Below are 26,901 nucleotides of genomic sequence, written 5' to 3'. Positions count from 1 at the left end.
ACAGCACTCACTGACTTAAAGCAGACAGGTGCACGTGGGTCCTAGCAGCAGCCCCGTGCAGCTGGGTGTAAACCTTGACCTCTCGTGAGGGCGGCTCAGCTTTTCAGCGCCGTTTCCCCCATGATCCCCCCTCGTGGAACAACAGAGGTAGAGAGAAAAATAAAATAAAATAAAAAACACTCCAAATGTGGTGTGTTATTTATATAGGAGAGCGCACGTTGTCCTAAAAAATACGCACCACTGCCACCTTTTGACTGATTTATTAACTGCACTATTAATGTTGCCCACCGTTCAGAAAAAGTTAAAAAGATGCCTCAATATAGACCTATGCGTAGTCTACAGAACATTTAGTCTGGCACAGCCCAGCCATGGAGACTAAAATATATATATATATATATATATATATATATATATATATATATATATATATATATATATATATATATATATATATATATATATATATATATATATATATATATATATATATATATATATATATATATATATATATATATATATATATATATATATATATATATATATATATATATATATATAGACTGACTGATGAATGACTATTTGATGCAAATAGGCAAAGAAATTTCAGTCGGTTATCTAGGCCAGTCCATCAGCGCCCCCTAGTGGTCTTAGGTTGTATTAGTGGATTTTTTCCTTTTCAATTAGGTTTATGTGCGTCTATAAGATGTGGATCAACTATGGCACAGTGTTAAATGAGCAAATAGCACTTGCCAGTTGTGGTAGAATTAATATTTGATTGCATTTCATATGAGGCATAAAGGAGCAAGTGGCTCTCCTAAGCTTCCTTAAAGTCACAGTTTTAGCCAAAAAATGCCTTGACTCAAATAAACAGATGTTATTTATTTAATTCTTATTTTTGGCTGTGTTTATGATTATTATTATTATTATTACTGAAAAGCATGCGTCTTTATTGTGAGCAGGTGTGGATCTTCACAAACCTGACTCTTATTTGCCATGGAGGAGAGCTAAGGCTTTTCTCCATGGAAATGTTGACAATAATCTTCCACAGTATGGCATACATTTCAGGCCTATTTATCGCGACGGAAAATGTTGGTTTTAAGTTTCTATTTCCATGGAATCAGGCAGGTGTCATGCCACCTCCAGAAAGTTACATACAGTACCTGTGCATATCATATTATGTAGGCTTATAGGCCCAGGCCAAGGCGTTTTTAAAAAGTAGGCTATACAGACTTTTAGTGATTTGACTATTTTGAACAAACAGTAGTTTGTTTGCCCCCTCCACCTCCAAAATTACTGATTTATGACTATCAAGATGAATTATTTCTCAATTAGTCTAACGACAGTAAAAGACTAAATGCACCCTACTCAACCCCAAAAATGTCAATGCCATTTTGATGTGTTCTGTGTGTCAGTGTACATTTTCAATTATTCCATTGAAGTGGTCTCCTTCAAATGCCCCCGGTATGACTGACTTGGCCTCTTGAACATGGCGTTGACCAGAATTTGAACTTTAACCTAGGATATTTTTTCTATTCCGTGAAACGGTTTGTCAAAACGCAAATCCATCACTTTTTGTTTCTCGCGAGACATGGGGGAGATATATTTGGGCAGATGGAGGGGCTGCGTCCATTTGGAGGGGCGTTGGGTTTCCCTGAGGAGCTTGGAGATAGTTGAAAAGTTGGGGCTCTATTATCAGCACCTCCACCATGTCGGACGCAGTGGTCAGTTTTATGAAAGACTTTTTGGCCGGTGGCATCGCCGCAGCCATCTCCAAAACAGCAGTCGCTCCAATTGAGAGGGTGAAGCTCCTGCTGCAGGTAAATGAACATATCCTGTTATTCTAAGCCTGAATATATAAACGCTCAGTGTAAAAGTGTGTTTCTTGAATGGTCAAACTTGAGAGATAAATCGAGTTTGAAAACTATTTGAATGATGTTTAATTTTGTCCCGTGCGTAATTGCGCACGAGGCCTACTGCATGGTTTTACGCGCAGACTTGCTCTGGTTGCATGATAAAAGGAAGCAAAGAAAGTCATTTACACATTTTTTTCTTTAACAATTACTACGCCGTGTAACAGAATTACATCATAATAATACTGAATTATCAGTGAAAGTGTCTTTCTAAATTTAACTTGAACTATGTAATTTGATACAGACTTGACTCAAATAACACACATGTGCCGGGCCATAGCTAGACTGCAACATAATAACGAACAAAGTAGAAGTATCATAAAAATGTGTACATAGGATAAGAAATTGAAATTTAATTTCAGTTTAAATTCTAGGTTCTTTCAATGATTCCAGCTCTTACTTTGCAGGTTCAACATGCCAGCAAGCAGATCACTGCAGATATGCAGTACAAAGGAATCATAGACTGTGTGGTCAGAATCCCTAAAGAGCAGGGCTTCCTGTCCTTCTGGAGAGGCAACCTCGCCAATGTGATCCGTTACTTCCCCACTCAGGCCCTCAACTTTGCCTTCAAAGACAAGTACAAGAAGATTTTCTTGGGCGGAGTGGACCAGAAAAAACAGTTCTGGCGTTACTTTGCAGGTAACTTGGCATCTGGTGGCGCTGCCGGTGCCACCTCCCTGTGCTTCGTCTATCCTCTTGACTTTGCCAGAACCAGGTTGGCAGCAGATATTGGTAAAGGCATGGCAGAGAGAGAATTCACTGGTCTGGGCAACTGCATCGCCAAGATCTTCAAAACTGACGGCATAAAGGGTCTCTACCTGGGCTTCAATGTGTCCGTCCAGGGTATCATCATCTACAGAGCTGCCTACTTTGGCTGCTTTGACACAGCTAAAGGTGTGTGTATAACACTATAATCAGTATGTAGTAAGTATATTATTGTTTATGTTTTGTAAACATACCTCCCTCTTGTCTGCAGGTATGCTGCCGGACCCCAAGAACACACATATTGTGGTGAGTTGGATGATTGCTCAGACTGTCACAGCTGTAGCTGGTCTGGTCTCATACCCCTTCGACACCGTCAGACGTCGTATGATGATGCAGTCTGGACGTAAAGGAGGTGAGTCTGGTCAATAGCGGTGGCTGATGTCAATCACGTGACTCTGTTGATTAATGACGGTCTGTCTCCACAGCCGACATTATGTACTCGGGCACTATTGATTGCTGGAAGAAGATCATGAAGGATGAGGGAGGAAAGGCCTTCTTCAAGGGAGCCTGGTCCAATGTGATCAGAGGCATGGGTGGTGCCTTTGTGTTGGTGCTGTACGATGAGATCAAGAAGTTCACAAAATAAACTTTCTCATCTCCCAGTTCCCAAGGAAACCCTTCAACCTCGGTCTTAATTGTGAAGAGTGATAACAATGTGGTGATTGTGGGAATGTATTCCAGCCAAAGAAAAGGCTCCTCCAATAATTGTAAATATCCCACTTGTCAAACGGCACAGGTTGATGCGGGGTAACCTACTCAAGCTGGTGGTTCGTTGCTACTGTGCCAAAATACTGGACAATGCCACTTTCTGTTCCACATTTTACAATTTTTTGTTGTAATGTGGTCGTACTAATCCATGTATCCCAGCTCTTACATTGTTTTATTAATAAAGAGGTCTTATTCAAATGTTTTTAATTATATTTGTAGATAACAAATCAAATAAGGTATATATGCAGATATTCTTAAAACCATTTATTTAAAGGGAAAGTTGCTTTACATACAATATAAGGCTGTAACAATATTCAGTCATGTCAATGTTGGTCCGTCCAACAGTATAAAATGGCATGAGTTCTCTAAAAGACATAAAGTGCACCATAAAGCAAAATGACTGACGAGAATCAACCATCGCAAGCGTAAACAAACCGGTCACATGCGCAGTACCCATTCCTAAAAGTTTGTCATCTATCACACATTAAATATTGATATAACAAATATCAGAGGAGGGTAGTTTCTATCTTGTTTATTGTCTGGTTAACTCCAGGCTGGTGGCGCTGCTTTGAGTTTCCTCGTCCTGGGCACAGGGGTGCTGAACTCTGTGGCAGTAGACGTTGATCTGGTACTGTGATGGGAAGGTTTGTTTTGAATATGGCCCTTACCTGCTGAAAACACACAATTCATATGAATATATAACCTCATAATAAATTCAGTTATTTATATATTACATCATAGCAGAGTCAATGAAGTCACAATTGTCATTAAATAACAGCAAGATACTTTACTGGAGGATTTCTTTGTGGTGGTCTGGTAAACAGGTATTCCCAGGTAACCAGCCTGGCGCTGGTAATCAGCCAGTTGTTCCGAGCGCTTCATACCTGGGGTTGGCTTTACAGATTCAAGCTTTTTTAAAAATGCCTATAACAAATAAAACATTATGAGAACATTCCAGCAAAATCTTCAAACCGCAAATCAATGTTTTTTGAATATGCTATTAGTATTATTATTAAGTTGTACCCTATGAATTCTCAATATATCAGAAAACTACAAATAGACAGTTTGCTTTGGCAACTCTGTAAGGAAAAATTCAATTTGAAAGAAGCGTCTTCATTTTGGGAGCCACAGCAGAGAAAAAAATGTCTCAGATTTAGACAAAAATAGGATGAAAAATTTCAAATTCAGAAATTGGACATCAAGAAAAATATCAAACCAAATACAAAGAATGGTCAAATTAAAATTACTACTACTACTACAACAATCACAAAGTGATGCATGCAGCTACTCTTGCATATTCTACACTTGAATAGTTTTATAGTAAGGAATATTCTCCAGCAAGTCCATAATGTGAAAAACAAATACAAAAAAATGAAATTAGCAACAAAATAATTAGCTTAATAATTTGAGCAAAAATCAAAGCAAGTGCCCAGGGTGAAGTGTAATGAGCTGGTTCCACACAGTTGTTGCGTTACACATGTTAAGGGTAGAGTGGAAAAGCTCATCAGACAGCATATTCAATTACTTCACTCTAAGAATAGAGAGGGCGAAAAGCATTTGTGACGACACAGAGCCAGAACAGCGTGTTCTGCACAAGAGCCAAACATCCTAAACTTCACAACTTTTAACTTCAAATAACTTATAACAAATACACTGTATAAAAGTTAACATAATTACTTTAAGAAATTAATATTATAGTTATAGATTAATAATTATTTATTTGAATCAAGTTTCTGGAATTACTGGCTAACTGGTCAGTCAGAGGAGCACTATGGGGTGAGAGGAGAGCTCTGCAGAAGAGCACGGTGCTGCCTGCAGCGTGTGCCACCTGCTGCCATCTGTTCACTTCCATCGTGTCTGCTTTCAAGGGTGGCTCTCACAGACTGAAACTAACTTTACCACAACTAGTAACTGTAAAGTGCTGCGCAAACACAACATAGGATCACAACAAACAAAATTAATGAATGAACACACGTGTCTGGACCAATTGAAAGCTCAATGGGTTTTTAAATGAAGACAAGCTCTGCAGGTTGCTTTCTGTATGCAGTGTCTTTACCGTATTCAGCCATTTTCATACAGAAATACTTTCCACTCCAGTGAAAGCCCTGTGCAATAGTCAATATACATTTTTCTCCCTAAAACAACATTTAGAGACAATTATGTACTGCTTTAGATTAACATTAGAATTACATGAGAATATTACTGGTCGAGACACCATCAATATTAAAATTATTAAAAAAACCTGCAGTAATGGTTTATTAATAATTATTTATAATAGATAAACAATGATTTTTTGACCAGTATTATACACCAGTAATGATAAAGAATTGTGTTATACTCACTATATTGTCCCGCTCAATGCGTTTTTGTTCTCGCAGTCTGTTGAGGGCGCTGTGAGAAAGACGATTCAGTGGAGTGCTGGACGTCCCACAATGCCTCTGTCCTGATGCACTTCCTGGTCTTGAACCAAAAGAGCAGCGGGAAAGCTGCCGAAGAAGACGCTGGTTCTCACGATCTATGCGTTTGACTTCATCGTTGGAGAATGAGTAGTTCTTGCGATGCCTTGCACCAGTAAACTGCACCGCCACATGACTGTCCAGACGACTCCCTGAACTTAAGGAGTCTAAACAGAATGATTCTGGTTAAAATGTGCAGATATATATCACATTAATGGTTGGTGTATTTGACATGTCTACTCACAATCATCTTCCTCCTGACTGAAGTGCTCATGGTGTTGTGCACTATGAAGGCCACTGGAGGGCAAACTCTGCTGTTGCTCCACACTGTCATCTTCAGTTTCAGAGTGGTTTAGATCTGGGGACTGTAAATGGCTGCTAGCAGCAGAAGATATAGGACTCACATCTGTCACTGTGTCATCTGGCTCTTCTGAAGTGACATTGGAAGCACCTCCAGATGTTGCCGAGCCTGCTCTGCTCCCTCTGTGCCCAGATGTTGAAGTGGACTCTGTGTCTTTATTGGTCTCAGAAGAGGCAGAAGAGGAACACCTGCTATAAGTTACCTGTTTCTTATTTGTCTGTACATTCTTATTTTCTGAACCTGAATGTCTAACGCCTTCTTCATCTTCTTCAAAATCTTGCGCTTGAGCCAATAAGGCCAATAAGTATTTGCTGGATTTTGTACTGAGAACCTTTTCTTTATTGTTATAATTTCTTTCAAGACCTTTGGTGTTGTTATTCTCTGACCTTGGGCCTTCATTTGTCTCATCATTTGATGTAGTTTTTATGTTATCAGCTGGCTTTGGCTGTATCTTGTTACTTGTTGGTGAAATGTCTGTTGTTGTCATCTTAGTGTCCACTTTTTTACCATCCACTGCTTTTCCATCTTCACCATCACTATCAAAAAAGGTGTGATCCACTTCACCTTCAAGTTCACTAGGACTGAACATGACTGTCTGCTGTAAATCTAACCACTGGATCTGCATCAGAGGAGAAAACAGAAAATCAAAATGTAAACAACTAGCTGAATTTGTGAGTTAACATTTCAGATGCACATATCATTGAATAGTATAAAACTGTCACGTTATTTTGTTATGGCCAGGCGTTTGTAGCGTTACGTGTTTACCTTAAACTTAGCATTAATGGATCCATGTTGTTTTGTAAAGCTAAAGGTAAAGCTAAGCTAACGTCAGAGAAAGCTAAATCTAAATACCAAGCACTGTTTTACCTCCAAAAGCCTTCATCAAAGGATATTTACGGCTCCAGCACTCGTCGTTTCCATCTCAGTACAGGTAGAAAAAGGAAGATACTTGCAAAAATAAACATTAACATGTTCCGTTTGAGGAAAAGTTGGTGTGAGCGTGACAACCTGCGTGTAACTAAGAAACGTCACTTCCTGGCAACGGGCTGACCTCAGCACGTCACACGTTTTGTTTTATTTTGTTTTATCCTTTATTATTATATATTTTTTCTACAACCAAAACAACATACATGTATAAAGGGAAAATACATAATTATAATAATTTACAGAATATAGTATAGCTATGTATAATAAGAAATAATAAAATGATAATGTTGTAGACTTCATAAGGTAGGTCTACTTCAAATTGTACTTAACAAAGTCTCCAGAATATATTTTTTCTCTTGATGATCATGTACAGTATTCTGTTGTAGTAAATAATTCCCACAAGTGCATCTCCTCAAGTGAATAGATTATCTGGAAGCGCGTCCCATGAAATTACAATTTGTCACGGGTTTTTTTTTAAACACAGAAGTGACACACAGTAATGACAGGTTGATGTTCTGGGATAATAGCACATGAGCAAATAATGGTATAACCTATGTCTGGTCACTGTTGTAGAATTTACATCTCAATACATGATGAGCAGAGGAGGACTGAACATGTGTCTGGAGGCTTCACACTTGAATAATAAAAATAAAAATCAATAAAAACAGCAAAAAGTAAATCAGCCTTTCTAAGCTTCTGATCAAATAGCCATGTATGCACTTCGATGAGAGGCAATTGTAGTTGACCTTATTTGTGGCTGAGAGGTTGTTCACTGGAGGGATTGTATTCCAATAATGGTCAGTGTCGGACAGATCAGCTCTAATCAGTGCAGTCAGACAGAGCTGCTTGCCTTAGGGGCTCAGCATGTTCACGAGTGTCTGCTAATAATATGTTCACAAACTAGTCATTTGCCTTTGTGCATCAAGACAACATTTTATTTTAATGAATACTGGTCAGTCAGCTATAATTACAGGGGCATGATTAGTATTAAAATATTACAAAGATATTTTAATAAAGAACATTTTCATAAATAGTATTTTAGATCAGTTTTGCCTGTTAATTACATAAGGATGCTAATTTTAATTTTAAATTAGATTGTTTAAATTGGTCTAAAGCTTTGCATCTGTGTGACAATAACATCTGCAGGCTGGGAAAACTGTGGGAACTTAGATGACCTTTGGCCTCTGAGGCAGACACAGATTATAATAGGCTGTTTGATCCCAAAACTCTGGTCCTTTCCAGCCACACCAGCCCTGAAAACAAACAGCATAAAACTGTTATGTGGAAATATACTTTTTATATTTTGTTGGGAAGTTATCATTTTCATTTTTACCTTTTCTATGATCAGTTGTAAATCTTCAGCTCCTGTGTAATGAGGGTCTAGAATGAGGTACCTGATTTCTCCAGTAGTTTCACTCCAGGCCACGCCGAGAATAGTGTGAGCTAAAACTCCCCCTCCTGCAAAACCCAGAGTCTTATTAGTCCTCATATATTTTTTCTGTAAAAACTCAAAATTTCAACTACAAAAAGTAAAAAGGTTGAATATGAAATAAATATGAGGATTCAGTAAAGATTATAAGATTCAGATGTAAAGGGAAATAGCAGTAAAAGAATTACCAATCATTACTGGAGTTCCTTCTGTTGTGAAGTGGTTGGCCAATTCTCTCCCTTTGCTAGCCAACTCAGAACCTTGACTGAAGAGCAGAAAAAATTGAAGCACTGAATAATTATAATAATGTATTTTTCCCCAGTGATCTTCGTGAAGCTAGTTTTATTAACTAACCTGACAAACATGATCTTTGATGTTACTCCCATCAGTTCATTCAGTACAACCTGAACCTCAATTGATCCAATCCACTGACGAGACCCCACAAAAGAGGCTTGTTTGTCCCCAACGTTTACTAGAGCCTGCAATAATGAACACCAAAATTACAGTCAATTACAAAGTTTTTGTCTTTCCCAATCTCAATGATGTTATATATGCACATTCAATTTACTCTGCATATTCTATAGTTTCTACAGTTTCTATGTTATAATTTAAAAAAAGTTTTTTTAAGTTTTACAGGCCCTTCACACCTGCTGAATTTCTTTATGAGAGGGCACAGATCTGTCTACATATCCCTGTTGCTGAAACCAAGAGCAGATCGTCTGTAAGGAGCGATAAGCACAGCCCCAGCCATTGTCATCCATTCGATCCTGCATGTAGTGATGGTAGCTGTAAAGCCCCTGGACTAAATAAACCTGTAAAACACACACACTCATTATATATACGTGTTAACATTAAAAACACATGTAACATCCACAGAACTGACTGATTATTGGAGTTTTTACCTTTCCATTGTCGAGGGTAGGATGAGTAAGGGACAGATGAGGATTTCGGAGATATCCATCTTTATAGGGCTCATTTGGGAAGTGGTAAGCATTTGCTCTTCTAAAATAAGGTGTGTCATCTGGTAGGTCATACTTTTGATGCAAAGCCTAAGAAAAGTAGATGAGATAAATGCAGTGTAGACTTTATTTATCTGATGAACATATCTAGACTGAGCCTGACCTGTCGAGCTGTCTGTAGTTGGCTGTCAGGTACTCCTGCAGGATAAACAACAGTGACCAGTCCATGGGGCTGTGGGAGGAGGAAGTGGAGTGGTTCAGGGACCAGGATAGAAGTTCCCTTTAAGTGCAGCAAAGTTACTCTCTTCATCTCATTGAGCTGATGGGAAAACTCTTCCACCAGACGGAGACAAGCACTGCCAAGCCATCACAAAGTAAATGTAACATTTGTCTGATTATAAAGTCAATTAAAATAAATGAGGTAATGCTCACCCTCGTATTGTTTCACCAGAGCTTACACAGACAACACAGTCCATTGGTAGAATCGTGGACACAAAGTGTGATGTCTGAACTGTCCTGGCGAACACAGGCAGTTGAGCCGAGTGGGGGGCTCCAGGTCCAGTTGCCTCCATCATCAATCGAAGGTTTAGCACTGTCTGTGGCACAGACAGTAAAAATATAAGACTTCCTGTTTTTGATTTGCAGTGTTAACCTGGCTCACACGGGAATCCATCTAGCGGTACAAGGTCAGTCATTCTCTCTAAAATGTATTATTATTTACTTACATCACTGGAGCATTTTCTGGTCTTCTTTTTTGTAGATTTTTTGCCAACATTTTCCTGTTCACTTGTCCTGTTTTAAATACACAAGAGCAACAAAACATATGATTTCAATACATATAAATAAGGACATGTATGGATAGGTAGCTTGCATAAACCAACTACATAAACCATCACTAGGTAAAACTTACTGTGTCCACTGAGACAGCTCTTCACACAGGCTGTCTGGAGTGATGCCGTCTTGTGATATGTGGACATCTTTGTTTGGCCAAATGATGACAGGCCCATCACACAGGGTGAACACACAAGAGTCTGATTTGATGGCACAGCAAAGGGCTTCAAAAGTTTTGGAGATCACTTTCTGGATGTTGGGCACTGCATGAAACAAAGATTTTGTTATAAAAACATCTTAATAAGTCTAATAAATTAATATTATGTTAAATACACACTTTGATGGTCTCAAATTCTACCACATGTAGAATTATTACAGTATTGTATTATTAGGAGGCTGTCACAAGAACAAATTTCAAAGGGCGATGCATAAAGAAAGATGATAATGTTGAAACTAATTTATACCTCTAACACAATAACACAAGAGTAGATTTAAACCACAAAAATTATAAATCTACAATACTGTTAAAAAGGAGTCATAGTTATTCATTCAACATTTTATGTCTTAAATCTTATCGTGCAGCCATAAAAATAAGTAAAAATCTAGAAGTTTGGCAAAGAAAAACTAAAGACGATAAATTCTGACAAACAAAAATATTGTTCCAACTTTCATATACTGAACAATAAGTCGATACTGTAATTATCATGTCAGGCCTAATTGTTAGTAACAATAGAGATGATGCCATAGTCCCATTCCAGATGGAGGACAAAAGCCAGTTTGCCCCTTTGATTAAGAGCAATGGCAAGAGCTTTGGATGATTTTCATAAATAAAAAAGTGAGACATCCCGGGTTTGGCTGGTTGGTAATAATAAGTCAATAATTAAGTTAGTTAGTTTATTTATTTAATGAGACAGTGACAGTGCACTATATACATTAATCTTAACAGGAGAGATGCATTGTGCCAGGTTATAGCTCCAGTGCTAATTTCCACCTGTCGTCCCTGGGCAGGTTTCATTTTATTTATTTATTTATTTATTTATTTATTATTCAATATTTTACCAGGTAGTCAGTTGAGAATTTTTTTTTCTTATTTACAAGTACGACCTGGTTAAGAGGCAGAATAAAACATAAGCACAAACAGAACACACTCACACATCAACCATAACATGATACAGTGAAATGAAACAATAGAGACATAAGACAGTGAAACAATTGCAGATTAAAGATATAAAAGTGTTAAAAACTCTGTAAAATACACTGGATGGAGTTTAAAAGCTGACAGAGGTAAAAACAAACTAAGTTGATTGATTGATTGTATTTAATTGACCTTAGCTATCAGCTATTATTATTAAGGAAATTTGTTACGCACTCGGCACTAATGTGAGTCAGTATAGTCACATTTTCTTTGTGTTTTGGTCATTTTTAAGCAGTTTTTTCTGTAATTTACCTCAATAAATGACAATGTATGGTTCTGTTTACTGTTAACAGGTATCAGATTGGTCAAAAATAGGGACACCTGGGATATTTCTTGTATAAAACTGGGACAAATCACTTGTTTTAAATAAATCTGCTGCGACAGGGGACACAGGACTCAAAACTGGGTAATCTGGACGTCTGGTCAGCCCATATTATCTGTGTTACCCCCATGTATTTACCGTCTGTTTTATCAAAGAGACATTTAAATTCCAGAGGCCCTTTCACTCTCAGGATGATGCTGGATTCGGAAGAATTTGTATCAACCACCTGAAATGAGAGCAGAGAAAAAAGATTACAGGTCCTGTCGAAGACTCTCATAAGACTCAGCTAATAACACGAAAATAAAGGCTACCGATAACAGTAAGCTAAACAACAACATTTTTATGCACACAATTCATTCGGAGACGCACCATTATGAAATCCTCAGGAGCACACGAAAAGAAAAGAAGGTTTTATTCAGTTTTACAGCAGGACTGAGGGGACAGTCTGTGCACTGGGAGCTGACATGTCTGTTGTCCAACGTGTCTCTCTGCGCAGCGTCTGATTGGTCCACACTGACCCCGCCCACAGATGGTGCGTTCACTTTCTCTCGTAATTTAATATTTTCTCATAGCAATCCTTAATATTTACTCATATAAATAATTTTAAATTCGATTAGATTAATAACATGCAATTCAAATAATAGTAATTTTAATAATACGTTATTCTCTCGTGCATTTTTTCAGTTTACAGTGGCTTAACAAAGGTTTGCGGACCACTATGAGGGATTACTAGGCTACTGCTAACAGCTTTCTCTAAGTTAACCAGCCTATGGGCCACTAGGTGATGGACTGAAGCATGTTATATCTAATCATTTCAGCCCCAATGCTCCATCATTATGCAACTAGCCTACATGCTATAGTCTGCATCGTCTATAATAATAAGAAGATCTTATTATACTTCATGCATGCATTAGAAATGTCTGTCTGCACTGCTGGGTCCGTAAAATAAAGGGACTTGTTTATTTGCCTCTGCCTAACACTGGTGTAGTTTGTGGGCAAAGATTCATTGTGTTCAAATTATTCACAGTGAAAGCAGCTACATAAAGCAATTCTGTCTATCATCTGTTTTTCTTTTCCTTGAATGCACATGTGTGGCTGTGTGGATGTGCATGCACATTTCCCATGTCAAGTTCTATGAGCACAACATAAGTATAAATCACTGATTTAGGGATCAAACCATTAACCTGTTGCCTGGATAAAATAAGAAGTTTCATTTAAGAAATCAATTTGTGAATGATTGGTCAAGGACGAACATTTTCAACGATCAGCACCCACATTTGTGTCCTGAGCTGTTGTTGAGCTTTAATGAAAGATTAGGTGTTTATTGAGGTTTATGAAAAGTAATGCTTTAAATACCAGTTTGTAGAACAGCTTAATTTTTCATATTTGCTCTGGGACAGAGGCCATGTTGGTGGCAGGAACATTTTGCTGTGTCATCATTTATAATCCTGTTTACGCACTAATCCAAAGATAGCCTATATCATCCAGATTTTGTAATGATTCTGCAATTGATTGACAGCTTCAGTTTATGGATAATTGTTCCAAATTTCAAATCACTTCTAACTCTGATTATATTAAAATGTGGAAGAAGTGATCAGAATAGGCTCAGTATTTAATCTTGAAGGAGGCATGTGATGGTGCCAATAGTACTGCTCCTGCCTCCCTCGGGCGAGTGTTGTGGCACCAGCTGCCACCTCTGTGCTGGCAGATGAGTGCTAAGACCTGAGGATTTGCTCTGTGCATTTAAATTGACTTGTTATATCAAAATCAAAGGACAGGAAGCATTTTCAGGAATGGCCATCTTAGTTATGTACATTTACTTTTCATAGTACTTTTCTAGCAGCATACTTTTACTTCTACTTGAGTAATATTTATTTAACTTATCTTCCCACTGCGAGTAAGTCTACAAGTGGCAAAGGCTTTATGTTGACAATATTAAATGCTTTGAACGTTATCCTTTGGATATGATTTAGTTTTTTCACATTTGTGTTTATCCTTAGAAAATGCCTACTCTTACTTTAAGAGTACTTTTCATAAATACTTTACTTTCAATTTCTTGGACCACTACTTTGTACATGTATTTATAATAGTAATATTTTAAATATTAGTAATATTGTACAATATAATACAATTTCTGGCTACTGTATCCACCCCTGTTTAATTTTTTATTAGATATTTCTTGTCACAAAAGGCTTCTGGCTCCATCCAATTATAGCTGTAGCTTTTTGACAACAACAAAAATTCAAATTGGATTTCGGTACCAGTCATATTGGTAGGATAGGATATGTAAAAATGGTAGTTATTATGGTTATTAGTAGGCTAGTAATAGCCTATTAGTAGTCTAAGAGTAGCAGACGTAGGCTTGGTGCTATTAGCTTAGTAGCCTAGTCTTACATTTTTTTTTTTTATAAGGGTTATATATTTGAGACAGACAGGCCTGTAAAATCAGGCCTAATAGTCTGAAGTAAGTAAAAAGTTGTAAAGCCACACAGACCACAATGGCCTGCATTAGAACCAGTTTTTGCTGGTCCACCATGGGATCTAAATAAAAGTACATGCATGTGCCTGGAAATAATTTCTTGCTGCTGATAGGTTGTTGGGCGAGACTGCGCGTGGATTGGCCTGCTGCTCTTTTCCCTCCAGTTTCTCATTGGCCTTTTGTAATGATAGTCCTCTACCATCATTTGTCGTGCCGTTTTCAATGAATATTGTATGTGCTCTTGGGCTGAGGAGCTGCTCATTTGAATGAGCGGCTCTAGTGGAGCGAGCTCCGTCAACGAAGCTGCGGATGATGGAATTTCTGCTGCACGCTGCAGCTGCAGGTACGGCTCTGTCTCTCTACGAAATTAGTTAAAACACGCGACAACCGCCCGATACAACGAGATGTTTTGCACGAAGCTCAAAGAGCTGCAAATATCTGGAGATTGTCCATTCTCCAGCGGCGCCAAAAATAACGAGCTGAGAGACTTGGAGGAGCGCTCCACGGATGCCGCGGACGTGCAGCCCATCTCTAAAGATGTGCACGGGATGAAAGGTGAAGATGTGAAGCACCAGAGGAGCGCCAGAGCCAAAGTTAACCTTCATACACTTGGGGATAGTGTCCGCAAATTAGCGTGCCCCGAGGTGAGTCTAAAATAAGAGCCATATGTTATTCACTTATGCAACTCTTGTATTTCACCTGGAAAAATGTGCGAGCATAAATCCCATTTGCATGGTTTCTGGTGACGTGTCGTCTGCAAAAACACACATTATGTCATCATAACTGTATATTTACAAACGAGACCGTGTAGCGTGCTCATAATATTTAATGACGCTGAAGTGCGACCAGACGGCGACCTCTAACTTCACTTTATCTCACAGTTTCAAAGGCTTCACGCTGCCCTCCTCAGACTGATGCGGCCGTCAGACCAGAGCGCGGATCCTGCTCAGAGGTAACGCGTTTTTAAACCCGCCACCTTCACGAAAACAGCTCCAGACGGTTAAATCTACCTCCTGCTTTTACACTGACTGTTTTGATTCACCTCCATTCCCCTGCTGGCACCGCTGAAATCCTGATACTATTAATGAAAGCAACAAAAAGGTGTTACACAGAGCAGCCTGGTGTATCTGCTAATCATTGACACATCCCCAGACAGACACACACATATTCTGATTCATTTCTGACAAAATCAACATTGGTATAAACTGTCTCTCTAGTTCAGTCTGCTGCTCTGGATCGTGCATCGAGGAGGTGGAACATTTGGTCGAGATGATGGACAATTATTCAGCCAAAACAGGTAAAGAAAAACATTGTAATAGTAAATATGTGGTTTCAATGTAGAACTAACAATCAAACATTTTCTATCAGCAATACCCCCAGAAGCCGTACAAGTAGCTCTTGGCCAGCAGCTCTTTGACATGTGTTACGAAGAAGATGGCCACATTCTGCGCGTGGTGGGGGGAGCTCTCCACGACTTCCTCAACAGCTTCAATGTCTTGCTGAAACAAAGCAGTTCAGACCGGGGAGAAGACTGTGCCAATGAGCCATCCGTTCTGTGCTTGGATAAGGACCCAGGCTTGCTCACGGTCTACTTTTTCAACCCCCGCCCAACCACGAAGCTGTTCTTTCCTGGTGTCATCAAAGCAGCAGCTAGTGTGCTCTACCAGACCACTGTAGATGTGCTCCAAGACGCCCCAAGCGCCAAAGACAGCATCCTCCAAGCGAGCCCTCAACCCAGTCTTCTCTATACTGTAGTAGTCAAAGATGCTAAAAGCCTGAGCCCTAGCCCACTACGCGCTACCTCAGCCGGGACCCTCCCTACCTCTCTGTTTTCAACCATCTTCCCCTTCCACCTCATCCTCGACCAGAACTTAGTGCTGATGCAGATTGGGCACGCTCTTCGAAAAAGACTGATCAGGAAGGATGGAGTGAACAAAAGAGCCGCCACTTTTCAAGAACACTTCCTCATTGTTTCCCCTCAGATTAAATGCTCCTTCCAAGGCATCCTCACCATGCTGAATACACAGTTTATCATTCGGATCAAGCATTCTAGTGCAGACAGTACAGGGAAGGTATGTGACCTATACACATTATAACACACGGTTATAATTAAGAAAGCAACGATCAAATACTGGTATTGGACAAAACTATTAAAAGATACTTCATCAAATATATATGAAAATAGGTTAACATTCTAAACCAACTAGAAATAACTCGAAATTGGAAAAAAATACTCCAAAAATATAGGCAGTAGGCAAATAAAAATACACAGGGGAATAAAGTAACAACAGATATCAGTGCCAATACAGAAACATTTGCTGGATATTGGTCAATAATGTCTGAACTTTTATTTGTACATAGTTCTTCTATAGTTACTTGGGAGATAAATGACAACTACATAACATATTTGGATCAGTTTTGTCTTATTTGTTTTAAGGATATACTAATGTTTTCAGTCTGCACTGGTATCGGTTGATATCCGGTATTGAAAGATATTTAAAGGTATAATATCAGAATAGGATCGATGCATCCGTAATTATATCGCCAATTGAAGTCTATATGTGGTCTATCATACTACACTAGAATAATTTCAGCAGAAAAACAAAACAAACAAACAAACAAACAAAAGAAAACAACCTTAGCCAGTCATTGCTAAAACAGGACAAAAGTAAAATTATACCATGAATAAACTTTTATGGTTAAATCAGGAATTAGTCAGCACAAAAACACAATATACATAGGCCTCAAATGAGCCATATTAACTACCATTTATAAACTACAAATAAACAGAATATTTACATACTCTGAAGAAACTCTAAGGCACAATTAGCGGCAATAAAATGATCATGATACAAATTAGTAAACACCATAGACTGCATAAAGAAGTGGACGTTGTGGAAAGCGTTCGACTCTGGTCAAATGAGGCTAGGAGTTACTGGAGCCGAATTTCATATTATTAATAATTAAAAAGTTTATTTACGGACCAAATAGCCAAATAAAAACACCAGATTCATGTAAAGCGGGTTAATACGAACATCTTAAGGCCAAAATGACGAGGCAGCTACAGAGAGAGGGGTGACAATTTTCAGCATAAAGTCAATTGGTGCCAGAGTCGATGGAGCCAGAAGCGCCCCCATGCTCACTTCCTATTTGAAATGTGGCAGCTTGTGGTTTAGCTATGTCCATTTATATATACACAGTCTATTTTACACATGCTACATCAATCCAGGAATAAACCTATTGTCCTACCGTATATTAAACAAACCAGAACTTGAGATGCAAAAATGATTCATTGTAGTCGCATTTGCTGTATTAAAACCATCAATTTCCTGTGAGTTATTAGAAGCCTTCTCATGAGCTCTTGCCCTGAAGCAGATATCAACACTCGACCCCCAGCGGAGATCACAAGCAAATGTCACACCATTTTATCCATCAAAGGCACACGGCCATGCCCATGCTGTTTATAGAAGACTCTGCACCAATTGGACGCACTCACTAGTAGCGTAAATATGACAACGATGTAGTGACTAATAAGATTTAGGATAACAGCATCTTTTGCCTTTAAAGGCGATTGACGCGGCGAGAGTCTGGCCCTTTGTGCATTCTTCTTTGTGTTTAGGGATAGTTATAAATATGGGCAGCTTTATAGGCATTTAATGAGCTGGCTGGCAAGTGGCAAAAGTAAAAACATGAGTGAAATGTTAACAGATATGGAAAGCTTACATCTGATTGGCTGGTGCTATATTTGAACTTTATTAGAATAACAGGATGACAGTTCTTAGTATTTTTGGCCTCCAGCTGCAATTGTTTATATAGATTTTTACACACTGTTTTGGCCTGTTGTGATTAACTGAAATGAGGGGCATGGAAATGTCCTGGTAGTTTTCAGCCTTTGTAGTGTGCTTGGATGAATAGGGCAGAATAATGGGCTTTTAGAAGAAGACTAAACTTGTTTCTTAATACATAATCATAATACATCAAACTTACTTAGAGCTTTTTTGGACACGCAAAGACACTTTCCAAACAAAATTTGGAAAGTGTCTTTGAGTCTCTACCAGTCAAAAGTTTAGACACACTTTTTTGTTTATGTTTCGTCTTTATTTCCATACTTATTTACATTCACTCTCTCACTATACTTTGAGGATTTGAATATAAAACAAACAGTATTTAGTTAGAGTTACTGAACTGGTTTTACTTTGTAATGTTAGTCTATATATCTTGGATCATGTATTTAATGTCTTCTGTGCTTATATAAAATGTAGAAAATGGTAAACTTAAAGAAAAAAAACACTGAAAAAGTAGGTGCTGTCCAAACTTTTGGCTGATAGTGTAAATATAATTGTATGTATGAATTGTATGAAAATTAGACTTAAGCTTAGACTTAGACAAGCTTTATTGATCCACAAGGGAAATTATTTGGACACAGTAGCTAACACATCACAACATAATAACAAAGAGATAAAATATAAATGGTAATAAATTCAAAATATGTCAAATAAGGCATAATATCAACATAAAAATGTCTCTTACTGCTCTTTGACTTCATCAAATTTTAGAACAATCACTTATAACGTTAAAAGCCAATATCATATTTTCAATAATTCATGTTTGTGATTGTTGCGTTTTCAGCAAATGGATCTCAAGGGTCAGATGATCTATGTATCCGAGTCTAACGTCATTCTGTTCCTGGGATCTCCGTGTGTGGACAAGCTGGAGGACCTGACTGGCCGTGGGCTGTATCTCTCTGACATCCCCATCCACAATGCCCTTCGCGATGTGGTACTGGTGGGAGAGCAAGCCAAGGCTCAAGACGGTCTGAAGAAGAGACTGGGAAAGGCCAAGGCAGCTCTGGAGCACGCTCACCAGGCTCTGGAGGAGGAGAAGAAGAAGACAGTGGATCTCTTGTTTTCCATCTTTCCTCGTACAGTGGCGCAGCAGCTGTGGCAGGGTCAGACCGTCCAGGCGAAAAAGTTTGACAGAGTGACCATGCTGTTTTCCGATATAGTTGGCTTCACAGCTGTCTGCTCCATCTGCACGCCAATGCAAGTGATCACCATGTTGAACGAGCTCTACACCAGGTTTGACCATCATTGTGGAGAGCTGGATGTTTACAAGGTATGTCAACAAATGGAGGTAACTATAGGTCTGTCACAAGAGCAAATTTACACTACAGTACAATATATTGCTACAGAGACGTATTGTGATAAACGATAATACTGGAACAACTTTTTGCCACTGATTCAACAAAAATAAAGCAAGATAATACCAATTAACCATTCTTCAGACAACAAATAAACAAATAAATAGCATAATTAAGCGATAATTAACCAGAGAATCTTATCATACTACAACAAAAATAACAGAAAAAAAAAACACTACAAAAATTGAGCCTCAAAATATATTGTCCCAGCTTTCATACAGTATATTGAATGATATATTGAATGTCGAAATACTAATTATCATGACAGGCCAAGGTAACTATATTGGCAATAAGGTGACAGTTTAATATCCATACTATATAAGATAATGTGAAGTGGTCAGGGATGCACTATATAGACCACTATACTATAAATTTCACAGCAGCCAACATAAAGAATCTGCTGTAATAAATAAATAAATGTGGTTTAATGATTAACTACAATTCAAAGTACAATGTACATTTTTATCTTCCTTTTTTAACTTCCTGCAGATATGAAAAGTTAAGGTATTTTGTATGTTAATCTAGGCTACATGTTGGCAGAGTGGTTAGACTTCCTGTTTTTCTCTACCATGGGCTTTTATTGATTTTTTGTTTGTTTGTTTTAAGACACCACATAGTGACAAAAGCAACAAAAAAACAGAAGTAAATAAGTACAGATAGAAATGCATTTGTGTAAACATATATATGATCAATAGGGCTGTCAGTAAATTGATACTCACATGACCATTGATACTAAAATCAGAATAAAAAAATAGACTTAGATAAACTTTATTGATCTACAAGGGAAATTATTTGGACACAGTAGCACACACTTTAGCATAACAATATAATATAATTAATAACAAACAAAAAAAAGTCACAGAAAATGTCAAATAAGGTATAATTGTAGAAATGTATATAGTAAAAAATTAATCCAAATCCAAAGCCACTGTATTTATATAGCACATTTTACAACCAAAGCAGTTTCCAAAGGGATCATAAGTGATCAAAAAATGAAGACAACAAAAAGGTAAATTGCTAAAATTTTATTATACCAGTCCTAAAACAATAAAACCAGTTAAATCAAATAAATATCGTATAAAATAGAAATATTGTAATAAAAAATATAGACTTCCTGTTTGTAAGCATGAACATTGTCTCTTTAGCTTGACCTATTTAGTCGATGTAACAGAGTTTACTATAGTGTCTCTGCAGTGTTCTCTTAAAATGGGCATGTGTGGATTGATGAATGTTAAACTGCTCTGTGAATGTTAGTGTTTGGGGCAATGAGGGTCTGTCAATGTATGTGTCTGTGTTCGACATGTGACTGACTGGCCATTGTCCAGGCTGCACCCGCTCCAGGCCTTTATTGGCTTGGACGGGCACCCACACGGCAAATCCACTCTGGGAATGAGCAGAAGAGGATCAGTAAATCAAAATTGTATAAATATTTTAATTATTTATTGTTTATTTGAATAAGGACACACAAACATACACACAAACATAGACAAACAATTCAGTAATTTGTAACAACATAGTAACACCATATTTTAAACTGTTTACTAAAAAGTAGTGGTAGTAGTAGTGATTATTGGTTGATTTATGTAACTGCTTCTTTGTTTTATTTCTTTTTTGTTTAAGTAGTTGTCCTATATTACACAAAATTGACTCTTGTAGGGTTTTAGCCATGTTAGAAAGTCGTTATATCCTCAAAAACATACCTGGAGTTGCGTTTTCTTTCATTCACACATGTTTGAGTAATCTTGGTTTATCAGTCTGTCTACATCTCCAAAGCTCAAAATGCTCTGTTGCATTTTGCTAAAAAGTATCTGTTAACTTGAAGTATATTAACTTGAAGTGGTAATTTTCAAGTTAACAGATACTTTTTACCTTTTTCAGTGCTGAAATCATTAGGGGTGTAAGAAAAAATTGATTCAGTGATATATCGTGATACTTCATTGCACAATTCTCGAGACGATTCAAAATGCATCTGAATTCATTTTTGAGACAGTGTCTTTCACTAACATTCATTAGTTACATTCACTGTTTTCATGATTTGAAAAAATGTAATGGTGTAGTTGACTATATTATTAGAAGTAATTATTGATAAATTGCAATATATCATCCAATGTTTTAGTATCGGGATATATCGTGATATATTAAATCGTGACATGGATATTAAGGTATGTATCGTATCGTCAGACTCAAGGCAGTGCACACCCCTAGAAATCATCCAAATGAATCTGGAAGTGGAGTGTTTTCTGTCTCAGTCTAAATATACAGGGGTTTGTGTGTTAAACATGTGTGAATGAAACAAAACACAACTCCAGGAATATTTTCGACAAGGAAACAACTTCATAACACAGATCAATAAAAAGCGTAATATGGGCCCTTTAATGAGCTCTTTTGAAACCCTGTCACTAAGTCCAACAGTAGCAAAAGACATTTTATCTATTCTCCAAATACCTTCACTAAAATGATACATGCATTGTATTTCAAGTACCACACTCGGAAGAAGAATAGCTGGTGCTACTAACTGTCGCGGTGTCAGTTGAAGATTGCTGTTCCACAGGGAAGTCGGATAATGTAATCAAAGTGTCACCGAACCATAACAGAGACTGCAGCCCGTTTGACAAATATCTCGTAAAACGCTAGGAAGTCAGGGGTTCCTTCAGGACCCTGTTTCTCCTCCACATGTATGGCTCTAAAAATAGGAATCACTTAGCCCATACCTAGTGCTGGAGTGTACTCTGGCATGGGTTTACAGAAAGCAGCACAAAAGAAACAGCTTTTAAGATTTTGTCTGATAAAGCTCAGATATAAAGACCATCTGTCTGTCTCAGGGGACAATAACGCAAGATTTCTCTTTTTTTGTTATGTTTTTTATAATTGGATAATAATATGTTTATTTTGGTATTGGATGTTAAATGATAAACTACATTATGTTCCAACAATAATGAACAGATACATAAAGGCATTTTTTAATAAATATAATAATTCCAAAAAAGAGATAATTGATTCAAGCAACAGATGTTTGATTTTTTTCATTTAAAGTCACATAGAATTGTCATGATAACTTATTTTGAAGCATAATCTTTTGCCACAGAGAAACATAATATAGAAAGTACTTAAAGCCACTCACACAAAGCAAGATAACTCCACTAAAACAGATTTTAAATATATTGTATCATTAAAAGGCCTAAGCTGCAATAAATAAATAGCAGAATTAACCAATAATTAGGCATAGAAGTTATTTATTCAACCAGCTACAGCTCAAATCTTACCTTATTAATTAAAAATGCCAAAAAATATCCCCACTATTGAAAAGAAAATGTGTACACAATAAATATTGTGCCCCAAAATATATTGTTCCAGCGTTCATGTATTGAACGAGAAGTTGAGGAATTATCGTGACAGGCCTATCCTTACATTAAAGGTGCATTGTGTAACTTTTCTGGTAGGGGCTTTGTCTAATGCTTTTCTCCATGGAGATGTTTTTGCTTTGGAAAGTTTCACAGTATGATATCTTCATGGAAACCAAACCAGACCAAGTTACAGGGCTGATCTGTGGAGAGGTCAGTCAGAATGTCTGCTTTTCTTGGTATTTTTGAGCAATAAAACCATTGGTAATTGAATAAATGTGAGGCAGAACTGTTTAATGGTGACAGGTAACAAACCCCCAACCAAAAAGTTACACAGTGCCAGGATAACAGCAAACATTTATTGAGGGAACATATGATTATTGCATTTTTTTGACCATCATACCCAAATCTTTTTTCTGTTCTCAGGTGGAGACCATTGGAGATGCTTACTGTGTAGCCGGGGGCTTACATAAAGAGAGTGAAACACACGCCGTGCAGATCGCTCTTATGGCTCTGAAGATGATGGAGCTGTCAGATGAGGTCATGACCCCAACTGGGGAAGCAATACAGGTAACAGAAAACTGGATTATTTATTACAAAATATGTCTTTTTGTATTCAGTTTGAGGCTGAACAGCACATAACTCTGCTTCTTGTTTGTAGTGTAAGTAAGAAAGAAACATTTATGTTTAGAGCACCTTTCACAGAAATCAGCTCAGTTTTACAGATTAAAAATATTCATACTAATAAAAATAACATGCAGAAACACACAATACAAAATAAATACATCTATAGATCTATATATATATATATATATAGGTGAGTCTTTAAATTTGTTTTAAATGACTGAGGAGATTTTACTGTTTTAAGATCAAGGGACAGTGTCTTGAATATCCATTTGGTTTTATCTCAGATCCCCTTCCTAAATAAATCATACCTGAGAATGCACATTTTATTTGTGTGGAGCTACAACACAATATTTACAGGTGTACTTGATGTAACTTTGGGTTTTTGCCTATTAGTGCAAGTGTCTGGAAGTTACAAACAAAGCTAATATTTTGTTTCATTTTGTTGCATCGTCTAAGTTAAATAAACCAAACTTAGATGCTTATTTTGTGCTTATATTTGTATGTTTCCAGATGCGAATAGGCCTTCACAGTGGTTCAGTCTTGGCTGGAGTTGTGGGGGTTATGATGCCACGTTACTGCCTTTTTGGAAACAATGTCACACTGGCGAACAAGTTTGAGTCATGTAGTCAACCGAGAAAAATCAACATAAGCCCTACAACTTACAAGTGAGTTTATGACACATGAATCAGATGTTTTAATGAGCAAAGGCTAAGGTTAAGTACCTCTCTGAAAAGAATCTGGTAATATGATACACTGCAGTTAAATGCGTTTTAAAATGTCTGCGTAATCCCTCAGCCGTCCAGGTATGATGCAAAGCAGAAGAAAAATGCAGTTCTGTCAACAAACGTTTTGCAGTGAAGAGGCTTTTTTTTAAAATTTATTTATTTTATTTTATTTTTTTTATTGTTTCTTAAAGTGGCCTTAAAGTGGCCAAGGCTGTACAAAATTATGGAAAAAATACAGATCATTGTACATGTATTCTTTATTCTTAATTCTTAGTCTATTATTCTGTTTCACATATCCATAATATAACTCACTTACTCATTATAGTATTTTATTTTAATCTATCTTCTTGTCCCCATTTTATTCTTTTAATCATGCATCATTCTTATATCTTTCCTTCTTTTTTTTAATCATTTTTATTTAGCAATTTTATATTATTAGAAGTAAAACTACATCCAGTTGACAGAATCAGTTTTTTTTTTTATTATGTGTTTATAAGAAACCCTGTTTATTTATCCTGGCTTGAGACCAGTTTATGTAACCCATCTAAAAGTAGTACAAACAATGGCAAAAAGCTATACACTTGTAAGACTGTCCAAAAAATACAATAAAAAAATACAAATCTAAAGCTTTGGAAACACTGAAGCTTTGTTGTATCTCAAAATCTGCGTGAAATATGTTTACTTTTTAAGCTTTAAGTTAATTTTTAAACAAGTACTTTAATACTTATACTTAATTTGATTTTTTCATGTGATACTTTTACTTGAGTTTTTCTTTGCTCTTGTATGTGTATTTTTACTTAAGTAACATAATTGAGTACTTCATCCACTACTGTCAGCAAAATATTTTTTAGAATCAGTATATGGAGATTTGACCTCCGTAGGCTTATAGTTGTGAAGCCAACCCATTTTACTTCACAGAAAAATCTAAGTTTAAAAATATTTAGTGTACATTGGTTTTGAAATTAGCTGTGTGCTGTGGGAAACCCTCTTTATTTATCCGGGCTTGGGACCAGTTTATCTCTAACACATATGACTGATGAATGATGAACTTTACATATATTTTCTATGTTGCTATGTGTAGCTACTGTCAAACTTTGAATTTCTTTTGCAATTAATAAAGAATCTATCTTTTATGTAATTCATTTTAGTTGAAACAGTGCACCGAATCTATCTCTATCCATCTATCTGACAGTAGTACAAACTATGACTGAAGACGATATACACTGAACACTGCTCTCGAGATTTGTAATTAGCTTTTAGATTAATGCTGTTGACACCCCCAGTCTCCGGGACAGGAAACTCACAGCCTTTCACAGACGCCCTGTACTTCCTCTGGTGTCACATCATTTGCTCATTTGTTTTCAGATTCATGTTTTATTTGTGTGCTCTTTGTCCCAGTTTGCTGAAGGATCGCCCCGAGTTTGTCTTCATTCCCAGGACCAGACAGGAGCTTCCGGTCAACTTCCCACATGACATCCCTGGTGTGTGTTACTTTTTGGAGTCTTCTTCGAAAACGTCCAATCTGCCTCTCACATAAAGTCGAAGTCCAGCGCCATTTTCCAAGACTGTAACAACAAACAAAACAAAACAAACCAACGTCGTGTTTTGTGCAAGCAGTGCAAATTTTACAGTTAGGTTTGTCTAGATCTTGGTGATATTGTGTTATAAACCAGTTTGTGCAAATGCATTAATTAGAATCATTTTCTTGTCTGGTATTGTGTTCCAAACTACATCTGTGCAATGGTAGTAGAGAGACGTATTTATGCTGTTTTTTTCCACCGGGTTATCCTCCTTACATATGTTTGAGACTGTTGTCTGCATCCACTGACATTTACAAGTGAGAAAAGTTTCTGTTGCCAAGTTTGAAGCAATTCAGTTACTATTGTCTGTGTTTTTAGGATGACTTCTTGACTCAAATCTCCATGAAGTTAATGTGATGAAGAACTGTTATTCAATATTTGGATGTTTCTATATATATATATATATATGTCTATTTTTATGAACTTTATTTTCTGTAAATAACTAATCCTGCACCTTGACCTGGTAATATATAGCACATTGACAAAGCACATATTCAGCTAACCTTTGAAGTGAGGATTTGAGATTTTAGGTGCCTTATAGAAAGTTCAAAAGCATACATTTGTTTTTAGACGTTATATAATATATTTGGCTATTTATCTTGTTTTAAAATTATTTGTAGCTTACACATGCTTAATCACACTATTGTTTTTGGATAGTATGTGGTTCCTTATTTATAAAAGGACAGTAGCTAATTTATTTCACTTACTTACAATAAGTTACTTATTTTTCATTTAAATATTAGATCTAATAAGACGCCATTTCTCATTATGAAACTATGAGCGCTTTAACCCTGTAAGACAGATTTTATTTAATACCTATTATGTATTTTCATCAATAACCCTATGGTATGAAAAAGGAAATTAAAGTTTAATATTATTGCAACATGTGTTTGTCTTTCATATTTGTGTGTAAACATAAAGGGGGGTTATTATAGGCTGTAAACTCGCATGGGCAATATAATAATTTAAGTGCATGGTATCCAGTGTGGTCTGTGTACAGCTCCCATGCAGAATCCAGCCAGCATCATCTGCATGGAGACTTTCTGATTGGCTAATGGAGGTTTACGTAAGACGTGCTTTGAG

At 37.1% G+C, this 26,901-nt stretch overlaps 4 protein-coding genes across 6 annotated transcripts; 2 read left to right on the top strand and 2 right to left on the bottom strand.

Annotated features, from left to right (window-relative positions):
- Positions 1-1,646: 1,646 nt before the first annotated feature.
- slc25a4 (solute carrier family 25 member 4) lies at positions 1,647-3,584 on the top strand. Its single transcript, XM_020930434.2, has 4 exons — positions 1,647-1,820; positions 2,321-2,807; positions 2,890-3,030; positions 3,104-3,584. The coding sequence occupies exons 1-4, from the start codon at positions 1,710-1,712 to the stop codon at positions 3,262-3,264; spliced, it is 900 nt and encodes a 299-aa protein (XP_020786093.1). The 5' UTR covers positions 1,647-1,709; the 3' UTR covers positions 3,265-3,584.
- Positions 3,585-3,635: 51 nt separating this feature from the next.
- On the bottom strand, positions 3,636-7,251 carry cfap97 (cilia and flagella associated protein 97). 3 transcript variants are annotated; one of them, XM_020930577.2, is made up of 5 exons: positions 7,071-7,248; positions 6,087-6,822; positions 5,729-6,009; positions 4,178-4,310; positions 3,636-4,054 (listed from the first exon to the last, which is right to left on the bottom strand). In XM_020930577.2, the coding sequence occupies exons 2-5, from the start codon at positions 6,790-6,792 to the stop codon at positions 3,930-3,932; spliced, it is 1,245 nt and encodes a 414-aa protein (XP_020786236.1). In that variant the 5' UTR covers positions 6,793-6,822; positions 7,071-7,248; the 3' UTR covers positions 3,636-3,929. The 3 variants fall into 3 exon arrangements, with proteins under 3 accessions (XP_020786236.1, XP_020786234.1, XP_020786237.1); XM_020930575.2 differs by having other exon boundaries at positions 3,636-4,057; positions 7,071-7,247; XM_020930578.2 differs by lacking the exons at positions 3,636-4,054; positions 4,178-4,310 and adding an exon at positions 4,317-5,521 and having other exon boundaries at positions 7,071-7,251.
- A 188-nt stretch (positions 7,252-7,439) lies between these two features.
- On the bottom strand, positions 7,440-12,351 carry ufsp2 (ufm1-specific peptidase 2). Its single transcript, XM_020930583.2, has 12 exons — positions 12,236-12,351; positions 12,005-12,092; positions 10,429-10,612; positions 10,244-10,310; positions 9,951-10,114; positions 9,682-9,874; positions 9,462-9,608; positions 9,207-9,371; positions 8,914-9,038; positions 8,748-8,824; positions 8,464-8,588; positions 7,440-8,383 (listed from the first exon to the last, which is right to left on the bottom strand). The coding sequence occupies exons 1-12, from the start codon at positions 12,236-12,238 to the stop codon at positions 8,297-8,299; spliced, it is 1,425 nt and encodes a 474-aa protein (XP_020786242.1). The 5' UTR covers positions 12,239-12,351; the 3' UTR covers positions 7,440-8,296.
- Positions 12,352-14,594: 2,243 nt separating this feature from the next.
- Positions 14,595-26,669, top strand: gucy1a1 (guanylate cyclase 1 soluble subunit alpha 1). Its single transcript, XM_055158596.1, has 8 exons — positions 14,595-14,989; positions 15,227-15,297; positions 15,563-15,642; positions 15,714-16,417; positions 18,975-19,460; positions 23,313-23,456; positions 24,024-24,178; positions 25,637-26,669. Exons 1-8 carry the CDS (start codon positions 14,750-14,752, stop codon positions 25,773-25,775), a joined length of 2,019 nt encoding a protein of 672 aa, XP_055014571.1. The 5' UTR covers positions 14,595-14,749; the 3' UTR covers positions 25,776-26,669.
- The last annotated feature ends 232 nt before the right edge of the window (positions 26,670-26,901 follow it).

This window comes from Boleophthalmus pectinirostris, unplaced genomic scaffold (genome assembly GCF_026225935.1).
Source record: "Boleophthalmus pectinirostris isolate CB_2022bp ecotype Guang Dong unplaced genomic scaffold, ASM2622593v1 HiC_scaffold_22, whole genome shotgun sequence".
In the NCBI taxonomy this organism is placed as follows: domain Eukaryota; kingdom Metazoa; phylum Chordata; class Actinopteri; order Gobiiformes; family Gobiidae; genus Boleophthalmus; species Boleophthalmus pectinirostris.
The sequence above is the reverse complement of the archived record's forward strand: the minus strand, read 5'-3'. Positions and strand labels throughout refer to the sequence as shown.